This window comes from Rattus norvegicus, chromosome 4 (genome assembly GCF_021556685.1).
Source record: "Rattus norvegicus strain SHRSP/BbbUtx chromosome 4, alternate assembly SHRSP_T2T, whole genome shotgun sequence".
In the NCBI taxonomy this organism is placed as follows: Eukaryota; Metazoa; Chordata; class Mammalia; order Rodentia; family Muridae; genus Rattus; species Rattus norvegicus.
In genome coordinates, this window is record NC_141537.1 from 25,357,736 (window position 1) to 25,371,203 (window position 13,468).

The 13,468-nt window shown below is 39.7% G+C and overlaps 1 protein-coding gene and 1 long non-coding RNA gene across 8 annotated transcripts in view; both read left to right on the forward strand.

Annotated features, from left to right (window-relative positions):
- Positions 1–13,468, forward strand: part of Grm3 (glutamate metabotropic receptor 3) — a 245,305-nt gene that overhangs the window by 135,102 nt on the left and 96,735 nt on the right. For all 7 annotated transcript variants that reach the window (XM_087655886.1, XM_087655888.1, XM_087655887.1 and 4 more), the window contains one exon: positions 6,026–6,634. In XM_087655886.1, the coding sequence (XP_087512012.1) occupies positions 6,167–6,634 (468 nt within the window). In that variant the 5' untranslated portion in view covers positions 6,026–6,166. The remainder of the gene's footprint in view (positions 1–6,025; positions 6,635–13,468) is intronic.
- The window catches only part of LOC148006238 (uncharacterized), a 901,378-nt gene that overhangs the window by 33,911 nt on the left and 853,999 nt on the right, over positions 1–13,468 (forward strand). The window lies entirely within an intron of this gene.

Genomic DNA, 13,468 nt, shown 5'->3' on the forward strand with positions numbered 1-13,468 from the left:
CCTAATATCTGTCAGAGGAGTGATTTGGGTTCTTTTCTGGCTTCTTCAAATGTTTTCACACTACCAGATCTAATAATGTATATGTCATCTAAGCCCTAAACAACAGTTTAACACTAAAAGTAGTCAGAACAGAGCTATTTGAGGCAAATTTCTCTAGTTGAATCCTAACTTTTGATTCATCTTCTTCAGCCTCTGAATGGAACCCCAGAATTCTTCAGATCTCCTGACCTGTTTTTCTCAAACATGTAGGTGCTACTTGAAATTTATTTAAGCAACATTTTGATAACCGTGATGAGACATTATAAAATGCACAAGAGTATCCAATACATTGTCGTTCAATGACAGTTGTTTACAATCTAATGGGGAAAGAGAGCAACTTTTAACTTGAAATAATTTGGCCATAGTGGGATAGTTCGGTGGGTAAAACACTTGCTTCAGATTCCTAGGACCCATATAAAATCTGGGTCGCCATGTAAAGCCAGACATCCCTGGAACACACTGAATAGACTAGACAGACATGGTTCAGTGAGAGATTCTGCCTTAGTAAATAGAGAGGGAAGGAAGACATTGGACTTCAACTTTGAGCCTTCACATACACACTTTCACACATGCATAATATAGACATGTGCAAAAAATAAAATGAAGGAATAAACTGTTCCAATGAAACAAAACAATATAAAATCCTCAAGAATAACAGCAGAGAACATACAGGAGGAACTCAGCCAATGAGAGAATCCTTACAACTGTTGTAAGACAACCAAGAGAGACTGTTTAGACTTTCTCAAAACTGGGTTTTAAATAGCCAGATATTTGTAATAGCTTCCTTGTTCACCTTTAGATGCTGTGACAGAATACCCAAGCAAAACACCTAAGGGGGGAAGAGTTATTTTTGTTCTCAGAGGTTTCAATTTGTGGTCACTGGTCTCTGGACCCAGGTATTCTAGGGGAGAAAGCATCCTGAGACTTACTTAATGGCTTGGTGGATTGCTGGACAGCAAAAACATATAAGAGAAGGACAGACAAGAAGGGCCAGCCACCCTTCAAAATTGTACTCTAATGACCAACTTCCACCCATCAGATCCCACCTTCTGCTTTTCACCACCTCCAGTTATGCTATCATATTAGAAATTCATCAAAGCATCTACCTATTGATTAGGTCAGAACCTCCAGGATCCAACCACTTCCCACCCGCCCATCTGCCTCTTCTGTGACAGCTAAGCACCTCATAATGAATCTATGGGGAACAGTTCATATGCAAACCATAAAAGCTTCTCAAAGGGGGGGCTGGGGATTTAGCTCAGTGGTAGAGCGCTTACCTAGGAAGCGCAAGGTCCTGGGTTCGGTCCCCAGCTCCGAAAAAAAGAACAAAAAAAAAAAAAAAAAAGCTTCTCAAAGACCTCTGGGACATTACACTCTTTGCCTGCTCCCTTACCTCAGCAGGAGTTAGGAAGTGCAGTCATGTTATTATTATATTCTCGGGGACTTAAGTGCTTATATGCTGTAACATCTCTTTCTTCTTTTTTTTAAGTAGAAACCAAAAAACACAAGCTCTCTCTTTTGTTGCCTACAAATCTAGAATCTGAGAAATTACAACAACAATCTAGGCTAACCTTAATATTTTTTCTGGCTTGTTGGGCAGACAGGATTTGAGTACTCTGTGAAATCTATCAGTAACCATAGGGTTTTATTTCTAGGGAAAAGTGAGCATGGCTTCAGGCATTATACCTCCCAGATAACCCTCTTCTTCTGGATGAACGTCTTACTCATTGAGTCAAGGGGAGTTCCTGTTCCCACACCATCACCTCAGACAAAGTCAGCGGAGAAAGGAAAATACATATCAGCATACACAGAGTACAGAAATGTTTTCTGCCCACGTATTGCAGGGGTTATATTCATAGCAAACCTCTGAGATTCCATTAATGCAGTGATTAATAAAACATTACTGAGCAGGTTGCCTACAGAGAGGCCTACACATGCTTGTTTATAGTTGACACATCACTCATGGTCCTTGAATGGAGAACTAACTTAGTAGAGCTGCAGTCCTCCAGCTGCATATGAATGTGGCTGAGCAGGCAGCCTGTTTGTCTAGGGACTGAGCTGTTTTCTGATTTATAATGAATAGAAACTGAGCAGTGCTTGCTGACTTTCCCATAATCCGATAAGCTGTCACACAGAGATAAACATTTGCATCGAATTAAGCATGTTTATCTATTTTTCAATGTTAATTTTTAATTTACTAGTCTATCCTTCCATTTGTAGGGCTTCATTTTAAGGAATGCTAAGTTTCTCTAAATTATGCATAACTCTACAGCCTTAATCCTCATAAGTTCTATTTTAAGGAGAAGGTAAATAAGAAAATACTGAGATGGTGTATGTAAGCATTCCTTTAATTGATTGTTTAATTGTAATTGTGTTAATCTACATTCAATAGTTCTTGAAGATGCCTTGCCACCCTTGCATGAGATTATTAGTTTGTATTGGCACTCTGAATACCTGTTTTCAATTTACATATTGTATATAGCACAAATGGGTTGTCCTTTGAGTCAAATGTTTAATAATAATGCACATACTAAAGGAAACATGCTTATCTCCAACATTTTTTAAAATGGTGGAGATACAGGGCAACAGAGATACTTTTCTGTTACTCCTGACATATAAACACACTTCCAAGCATCAAGAATGTTATGTGAATAGAAGCAGTGTGAAGGGAAAGGGCATATGGGAGGGGGGGGAGGGATAACATTTGAAATGTAAATACATAAAATATGCAAGAAAAATAAAATAAAAAATAGAATGCTACTTGTCAACCAAGATACCATTATTTAGTTTATAAATAAATATATTTTAGGTGTCTAACTCATTACCTAGTACAGATAAATACTCAATAAATATTTTAAATGAGTCCATGAATCTCTGAAGCTTTTGAAATATGATGCTATGCATGTTTTCTACTTAGTATTCCCCTGACCTAAAAACCTAGAAGTAAATGTAGGTCTGTTCTATAGTTCCATAGGAACCCAAGTCAGTTGCAACTTCCAAATCTAAAGAAAGCATCTTCTCCTGTTTGTGCTTGGTAAGCCTTGTCCAAAATGCTCAGGGCCAGAAAGACTTTAGGTTTCAGATTATTGCTGAAATTCTGGAATACTTACAGATTTATAATGAAATATCTTGATGATGTAATTAAAATCCAAATATGAAACTCATTTGTGTTTTACATATACATTATGTTCATTCTTAAGATGATGTTTTAATTAATATTCCTGTGTTTGGACTGTAGCCGTTATATGTACTTAAGTGTACAATTTTAACTTGCTCTGTGTTAGTCCTCAAGCTCCAGATATTGTAGCACTTCACATTTTTAAACTAAAGATCCTCAACCTATTCAGACCTATCTGTTTTCCTATTTCATACCAGTTAAATGCAATCTTACCACTGAAGTATGCAAAAAGGGAAAAGCACCTGGGTAGTTAGACAGTTAATGAGATTAAAACCATGTCTTTCTCTGTATCAATCCTTATTTGCCATGCTGTGAGTTAAGAGTATAGTATATGTAACCCTTCGCAAAACATTCACTGAGTATCTTCTGGAGTGTAGGCTGCATATTAAGTCCTAGATACACAAAAAGTCACACACATACATACACGCATAGACACACACACACACAGGGGAGGGGCACAGACTTGCTTGCACATGCATGATTACATACATATATGCTTGCACGCACATGCTTACACATACATGCTTGCACACACATGCTTGCACACATATGCTTGCACATTCGTGTTTGCATACACATGCTTACACACACACACTACCTGTCATACCTTCATATGCCATTACATTTAGAGTAACATGCTGTTTCCCCTGAGGTGTTGTTTTTCTCAGAGTACTTTCTCAACAGGCAATTAAGCTCCCTGCAGACTATAAGGTCATCATTCTTTTTTTAGGAATCAGTGTCAAACCCCCTTCACACTCAAAAAATGTCAGTGGTTTTTAAAGATATACAGTAAACCTTATTTGAATTAATTATTCTCTCTGATTGGGCAAATAAAACTGATTTTATAGAGCAATTCCTGCATCTTCATTGTCTGTGATAATGATCAGTGTCTTTTGCCTTCTGGTGACTGCACTTAGACTTCAAAGAGGATTGTACACAGGATCAAAGGAACGAGAAAATTGATGTGTAACTATGATAGAAAAATGGCTCTCTGATATCAACTTAAAACACACACACACACACACACACACACACACACACACACACATATTGTTTTAAGAATTTCTTGTGCCCTGTGGCAGATTGTGTAGAGAGGCTCTAGGTTAACCTTAAGCATTTCAATGGCTGCTGCCACCACAGAGATTCACGCTTAAATTAATGAATTCAACAAAAATCAAGTGGTGAAAACACCCAGAAGCTGAGCTCTAAAGGGCACTGCTTTCACGAGAAGGTCAAAATGTCAGAAAGGTTGAGGTAAACACTGGACTAACCCTCATCTTGAATTTGAATCCTTTTTTTTTCTTGATATTTTAATAATCCTAAAGGCTCTATCATGTCATTCATTCCCAAGAAACACATAACGAAATAAATATGGATAACTGCACTAGCAAATATTTCTTGAACAAATATTGCAACAGGAATATCATGCAGAATTTTGGGGATTTGACTGGGAAAGGGAGATGCGAAAAGAAAAAGGAAAGGAAAACAAAAAAAAGCACTTACAATGTCCCTGCTGTTTCTACACTGTCTATTGAGTCTTAGTATCATAAGTATTTAGATGGGAGAAAACAAGAGCATCCCTGGGGAAGTACGTATAAGCAGAAGTGAGAGATGGTCCCACATCTCTAATATTTTAGGGGATGCATGTGTGTGCATCCCCTAAAATGCACATAGTCCAATGTTTCTGGGAGCTAAAGGTTTAAATGCAGGAGTGGAACAAAGTTTCCGTCTAGATAAGCTGTAGCTTATCTAGCACTCACTAGGGACGAGGTCATAGAGCTCTGAGAAACACTCAAATAAAGAAGTCAGTTTCTAAAGGGGAATTCAAAAAAAGGCTTACAGCCTAGTGGGAAATGGGCCGCCGCAGTAATCAAATCTATGCACTAGAATATCTCTTCAGAGAGATAACCTTTCAGCCTGTTAGCATTTGCTGATTTATCTGAGGGTATACAAGCTCTGTCCAAAGCCCTAATCTACCCTCGAAGTCCACAAACACACTCATTGTAGTCCTTGTGAGGAATTCTCATTGCAAGGGCCACATCAGAACTTGCCAACTACCTAATACTTGCCTAACACAAAAAGCAGCCATTATACTTCCCACAAAAAGATAAACAATAATAAATTTAAAGGTATTGTTCTTGAGAAAAAGTTCTCTTTTCTGGGGTCATAAAAGGGTGCTCTGAGGCTGGTAACAGTCCTACTGAGGTCATTGCCATAGCTGTGCTACAGCTGACAGGAACCCAGCATCAGGAAGACAGGGAGCTATGGCTTCGGTGAGGTTGAACAAGAAGATTCTTCAGTTCTTATGGCTAGTTGGAAGAGTGTCGCAGGAAGTAAAGGGGGCATAACTCTCAAGGGCAAATTTCTAGTTTGCAAGATTATATACAGATATAAGAGGGCATCGATGACATATAGACTCTGAAAATATTAGAGAGATGTGTGACTAAAACTACACAATAAGCAACCAGTGTTGTAATTTGGAACTCATTGAAATGGTAGTTCAAACGTAGGAAATGTTAGCCTAGAAATCAGGAGTAGGAATGAGGAGGTAGTTATTCAACAATGAGATTTGGTAAGTACCCAGTAGTCAAATGAGAATGGTAATAGGAAATAAGTCAAAGTGTATGCAAGGTGGTTAAGTCTTAACAGGTAGATAATAGTCAGGATTCCAATAAAAACCAACTAAAATCAGTACTAGAGTTGGACTGATCAATTGAGGAATCTATCAAAGGCCTTACAGAGAAACATCTATACAGTTGTTGTTGCTTTTATAAATTATTTTTGTTCACATAACTTTTATCTCTTTAGGAATTCGGTGACGGGCTCTTTCAGCCCAATCCTCCCTTATCTGAAGGACAGGCAAAAGATTCCACTTGGAAATGAGAGAAGACTAGAAGGAAACATTGGCTTCACCAAGTGATATCTCCAAGAGATATAGAAACAGGATTCATGAAGATGTTGACAAGACTACAAATTCTTATGTTAGCTTTGTTTTCAAAGGGATTTTTACTCTCTTTAGGAGATCACAACTTTATGAGGAGGGAAATTAAAATAGAAGGAGACCTTGTTTTAGGAGGCTTATTTCCTATTAATGAAAAAGGCACTGGAACTGAAGAGTGTGGGCGAATCAATGAAGACCGAGGTATCCAACGCCTGGAGGCCATGTTGTTTGCCATCGACGAGATTAACAAAGACAATTACTTGCTCCCAGGAGTGAAGCTGGGTGTTCATATTTTGGATACATGTTCAAGGGATACCTATGCATTAGAGCAATCACTGGAGTTTGTCAGGGCATCTTTGACTAAAGTGGATGAAGCCGAGTATATGTGTCCTGATGGATCATATGCTATTCAAGAAAACATCCCACTGCTCATTGCAGGAGTCATTGGTGGTTCATACAGCAGTGTTTCCATACAGGTAAGACTGGCAAATGCCACTGTAAACAGCTGTATCCCTTTTATTTTTTGTTGCAGGAGAACAGAATTAGATGTTGCTGATAATTTCATCAATGGATGATATTAACAATTCAATATTTAGTTTTAATATTTACTATTTTAACATAGAACATTCTGCCACTGGAAATGACTTTGAAGTATATTGGATGGTTACAACTACAAAACAAACATCCCCCAAATTTAATGGCTCAACACAATTATTTATTAGTGTACACTCAGAAGAACAGTTGAGTGGATGAGTAAAGGCTCAGCTGTGAGTGGTACTTCCCAGGGTTTCTCCTTTTTTCTTCCCGTAATCAGTGAGCGTCTCAGAATGATTCTAGAGTGATATCAAAGATACAACAGGATGCATGTACAACTTCTTAAGTTCCTTCCAGACTTCTCTGCTATGTCATTATCTGCTACTATCCCACTGGCAGAAGCAACATCCAGGGCTCAAAGTCATGGATTGAGAAAAACAATATGCCCACAGTGTGAGTGCTGCAAAGTTACCTATCCTGGTCTTTCTAAGTTGAGTTGCATTTGAGACCATTCGTGCTATGAACCACAAGAAGACACAGGACCTCTGAACTCTATTTTTCACAGTAATTTTTGTTCTTTCCTTCAGAGATTTAAAAATATACAAAAAAATTTCTCAGTGAAAGTATATTGCAGAGAAACCAAGTAATTAACAGAAATCAGGTGAAAAAAAAAGAGAGACAAGGAGGAGGAGAGATGGGGGTAGCGAGGAAGAGAGGGAGAGAGAGATTTTAGCACACAAATTAAGTAAAGAGCTAACTGCTCTCATAACTTCATTAGAGAAGGAAGCCACATCTCTAACCCCTTCAGTGCTCACTCACAAAGTCACAGAATTTTAGAGCTAGAAAGGGTCCAAGAAGTCATCCAACTCAATTTCCTCGTTTTCCAAGTCTCCCCAAAAAATTGACTTTACGAAAACTCGAGTCTCTAGGCAGAATGAGAGCTAGACCTGAGATCCATCTTTTGTGCTCTCTCAGCTACCCCAAATGCTTTCTATATGCTACTTGAAGTTCAATATTTTTTTTCTGGTGAGAGCATTAATGTCGCAGTAATAGAAGTTCGTGATTCTAAGAGGCACATACTCTGCCTCCTACTAAATTACTACAATCAAAACCAAAGTGCTGAAGGAAGTGATAAGATATGTCCTTTATATGTCACAATCCCACTTAAAGAGACTCTATTTGCATTGGCATTGCCTTATTTTTATATTCCAGATTTGTGGCACTTAAAATTCTGTGTATAATTCTGTGCTGTTCTAAATGAGCTATTTCAAATTTCGTTCCTACTTCGGAGCACACAGTCGTATTATGAGTAATTAGGATAATTGGTTTTTCATAAACACCCTTTAACTTTATTAGAAGGGTAGAAAATATTGCACATCTCAGAGCAGATCATGTAAATTTTGCCATTACTTTTATACTTGAGTCAGAAGAGGTGAAAATTTTTGTCTGAGAAGGAGAAATTGTAAGGTCTGTATGTAGCACACTTTAATAGCAATTTTGCCAGCAAGGTGTCAAACATTTTCCAAGTACTCATATCTGTATTACTTTCAATAAAGGATTGCGTCTATGCTTTGGGGACATTTGGTTTTCTCCAGCAGTAAGTCTTATTTTCCGTGTGCTCCAAACTATTTTTTATAACTATATAACAAGCTACCTTACAAATATTTATTTTTATTTGGCTTTGCTCTTTTGATACTGTGCACTCCTCAGAAGTCAGCCCCGTTTAAGCAGGAGAAAAGACATATGTGCATGAAAAATCCTGTACGCGTTATCGAGAGAGAAGCTGTGTCTTCAACATCAAAGTAATTGATTTGCTATTGCATTCGCTGGCTGTGAGCTCTGTGACTGGAGTGCACAGGCAGGAAAATAGAATGGCTGACAGGATGGCAGTTGTACTAGGAAACAGGTAACTGGACATGTGCAAACAAAATGCAGGAGGCACAGCATCTGCAGAGGCTAATCAGAAAGGTGTGACAAATGCTCATGTAGAAGGGAGACAAAGAGCTCACAAAGGAATAAGGGTATGAACTAGAAAGGAGAGAACCAAGCACCAGGCTCCATCCATTCTAGGAATTTAAAGCACTCTTGGACATTAATAAGAAAACACTTCTGGAGACAGATTACCTGGGTATCTCTCATGTATATCCATGATTACCGTGGCCATACATCCTGGAGTTGGTAACTGTGGTGACAGCAGGAAACTGTCCTAAGTCCTTAAATACTTAGACTTCATGAATGTGTGAATGTTGAACTCAGAGAGGATGAAACCAAGTAGAAATAAATGAGCACGAATCCATCACATGATTTTTGGGGCATACCTTCCATGAATTAACATTCAGGCATAGACCCAAGTCCTGAGTTTCCTGCTGAAAATCAGGTTACTGAGAATGGATCATAGAGAGTGATATTCTGCATCTTCCCTCCTGTGCCTCCTTCAGCTGTTTAGATATTGTAATGGTCCTGTGTTGGTGACAGAAGTACCTGACAGAGCTAATGCATAAGAGAAAGGATGCATTTTAGATCACCTTTTTAGAGAGCCTCGGTTCACCTTGGTGAGGAATGCATGGCAATTTCATGCATCTGGTGACAAGTGACAAGAGTTCCCAACAGGGTGGACCAGGAAGCAGAGATAATTAGACAAGATCAGGAACAAGCAAAAGCCTGTCCCTCTGGGTGAGTTCTGCCAGCTAAGCCCCACCTTCTGGAAGTCCACAGTCTCCTAATCTTTCGGGACCCGAACTCATGGGGATAGTTCCAATTCAAACCTTAACCAGTCCTCCATTTAGCCTGGATGGCTTTATTTTCCAAATTGCTTCAAAAGGAGTTTCCTCTCCAGCTTCACTTCCCCTCTCAAGGAGAAGAGTTCTCCCGAAAGCAGTACAAGAGGTACCATCTGTGATGTGGTCTCATATTGTTAGTCAGTGTTAGTAAAAACTACATGGACTGCAGGATTCTTAATGGCTTGCTGGGTTAAGCTGTGCCACCACTGATGAAGGCCTGGATAATCACTCTCCCAATGTGCTCATTAAGGACGACAAACCACTCTGTGGTAGTCCCTTTATAAAGCAGCCAAATTGATTTCTTAATTCAGCCATCAATGAATGCAAACATCCAAATACTTTTACATGACCAAATATACTTGGGGGACCTACCCATACCCTCCAGTGAGCAGGCTCCTTTTCAAAGCATTTTAAAGACTGCCCTGGTGTCCTCTATAAGCCTACAAGCCTCTCACTTCAGGGAATATCATGCTTCAAGAAGAGATCCAAGTCGATTGCCTTCAGCTGGGCAACTGTCTTTATGGCACTTACTTAGGAGCAGTGTTTATGCTAGTGCCGTATGATGAGCTGCAGTTAGTGCCTAAGACGCCCAGTCAAATGTTCTTCCCTGAAATGCTTCTAACAGGTTAGAAGATGCACTCTTCCCCTGCCTAATCTTTCCTGTTTGGAGCATCTTTTACCCGGACCATGGCAGTTGAAAGATGACCCAGTTAGTGCTTTGCCGGTGAACACTAAAGCAACCTCGGAACATTTGAGACTTGGGTTTGATAGCCTCTAAAAGCTGAGCTCTTAGTAAGGACCAACCTTTGCTTTGAAAGAATGTGTGAGACTGCCATCAGTTGACAAGTCAATACAAAGAGGCTAAAAATAATGATGAGCAGAAAAGAATGGAGTGGAACGGCAGAGTTTTAGTTCCATTTAAACACATCGCTGTTTTACTCCCCCCTTGGTAAGATGCTTTCTTACATACTAGTGGGCAGCATCTACACAGACCTTCATAAACGAAACAGTCTTCTCATTTTGTACCTAAACTACAATGTCCTTTGGCTATCAGTAAGTCTTACCAAATCCTACTTTGTCCTCTGCTCAAATTCTATCCTCATTGAGAAGCCATTCCTAAGCTGCTTCTAAGGCCTTCAATTCTAACTCATCTAATGATTTGTCCTTTTACATTTCTGCCAAGGGATCACATGCATTTCTCTTTGTGTTGCCAGACCTGAAATAAGCCCTCTGCAATTTTGGGGGGTATTGGTTCTAATGCTTTGTCCTATTTCAGCTCCCAAAGAACCACGCTTCCAGACCTGAGGGTCCCTGCTGGCTTCAATTGATAATAAAGAATCACCATACAGCCATTGGCTGGGCAGGGAGATGGGGCTGGACTTTTAGATTACACGGGCAAGAGACTGAGAGATGGAGAAGAGGGAGAGGCACAATCACCATGAAGGGGAAACAGAGGGGTTAGACATATAGACCTGCAGAAAAGAATCAAACCAGCCATATAAGAATTCAGGAAAATGGCCCTAGGTGCCACTACTCCAATTGGGTCTGGGGTAGAAGAGATGAAATATTGATTTAGCAAGTTGATTTAGGAATGTGTGCTACCTTCTGGAGGATTAGAAATGCCCAACCTCTGAGCATATCAATGCATATCAAAATTAGCTGGTGTGTGTGTGTGTGTGTGTGTGTGTGTGTGTGTGTGTGTGTGTGCGCGAATGTGTGCCTTTAGTGAATCCAGAGAGCTCTTTGACAGGTTACAGCACCCACAACCCGCCAGGAGTCAAGCGGTTTAACTAATTCACCATTACACAATTTAGTGAGTAAATTTTTTCATGAAATTCTAAGAATTAATATATGATAACCTGCTACACTACCTCTAAAAGACAGAAAATCCTTTTAATGAGTTTTTCAGTTGGCTCACAGCCATTACCCTTTATGGTAGATCATTCTGCATGCTTATGGATAAGAAATGAGCATTTTCCTCAAGTGGAGAAACTGAGTGTCATATAAAAGACAGATGAGGACACAGGATGAGTGCCCTCTTCTCCCAGATGTCTACACAGTGTTCCCAAGATCCCCTCACCTGAGAGCCTCTTGCAGGCTTACACACATTGGTTCTCAGACAGACAAGCCCAAGACTACAACCCATTGGCTAACTGGAACCATGCTAAATAATACTGGCTCTCATCTGGCTCTGTGTGGTTTCTCCAAAGAAAGGTTATATTGAGTGGGGCCTGATGATTCAAAGCTGAGATACTGCTAGATAATTTGGAGACAGAGGCAGGAAAATTGCAAGTTCAAGGTCAGACTAAATTACAGAATAACTTCAACAATAGCCCAGACAAATCAGCAAGACCCTGTAGGAAAATTGAAAATAAGGAAATAGGGTGCAGAAGTTGTTTAAAATGCACCAGGTCCAAGGTACAACATATGTAGATATGAATATGGATATGGATGTATGCATATGGATATGGGTGTGGACATGGATATGGATATACATAAATACATATATGTGTATGTGTGTATGTATACATGTATAGATACATCATCCTGCTTCTTCATCTGTCTTCTACATAACACTGTTTTTCACTTCAGGAAAATTCTCACTTCTTACTTGTGAGCATGCAGAATCATCTAGGGGTCTGTGATCCTAATCCAAAACTTATACACACACACACACACACACACACACACACAATATTGTGTGTGTGTGTGTGTGTGTGTGTGTGTGTGTGTGTGTGTGCACTCTTAAATGCCAGCACTGTAATACTGTTCTTATAGAAGGCAGCCTGATTCTGCTCTCAGGGGAGGTAAAGGACAGCACTCAAACTTCATTTACTAATTCATTAGTAGAAAAAAAATCAGAACGATAGCTGCATTTAGTGAGGTAAATATTGCAACTATAATGTTTATGGCAGGAAGCGACTACATTTTGAGCGTGTCTCTCTAGAAAACATTCAACATCGTGAGTAGAATCCTGAGTGCGTCTTACATCTCACATCTAAAGAGTAGTCAGCGGGACTTCGCTCGCAGGGTTCATTTCTCAACCTGTCCATTTTTCTTGGTTTGTTTCCTCCTACACCTCTAATCCATTCAAGAGGAGTAGTTCCAAGAGGAACAAAGACTCCTTGAAAGAATGCACCGAGTTCAAATTCCTCTACGCTTCGGATCCGTGCATGTCTTGCCTCCCGTGCCACGTGCTCATCATCCCGTCAGTCTAAGTTCCGGGAACATCTCACTCAAAAGTTGTCTCAGCGTTACTGCATTTCCTCCTCAGCCTTCCAAAGCGATCCCACACAGCTGGTTGACTGAGTCCTTCTATTGCTCTTGCTCAGCTTCCCAAAAGAAAGGGCAATGCTTTTTCAAGGGCTCCATCACAAGAAGGGAGGCGCCATCAATAGCAATTAAAGGCGCTTTTGCTAACATTGCTTTATCGTAGAAAATTCTCACCAGAGGTAATTACCAAAGATACACTGTATTTCCCTCTGCTTTAAGGTTAATTTGTCCCTTAATTAATTCCCCTTCTATTCTATATTTATTAGGAAATTACTCTGGTGAGAGACAAGAGGCTGCCACCCAGACCACCATGCATACTGTGTGAATTTACACAGAGAGAATGAGGCACGGCTGTGTTTGTATTACAGATCTCACTATAGGATGAACACCATGGGGTGAAAAGCAAGAAGTCCAGCACTGCTAAGATTATTAGCGAATGATTTGTGACTACAGATTACTAAGTAAATTAGTTGAAATAAGACTCCTGATACTTTTAGTCAAACCTAAGCAATTACTGTTTTCTAAAGGTTTATTTATTTGTTCGTGAATACACTGTTGCTCTCTTCAGACACATCAGAAGAGGGCATTGGATCCCATCACAGATGATCTCAAGTTACCATGTGGTTGCTGGGAATTGAACTTAGGACCTCTGAAAGAGCAATCAGTGCTCTTAACCGCTGAGCCATCTCCCCAGTCCCAAAATGATTGTTTTAATGACTCATA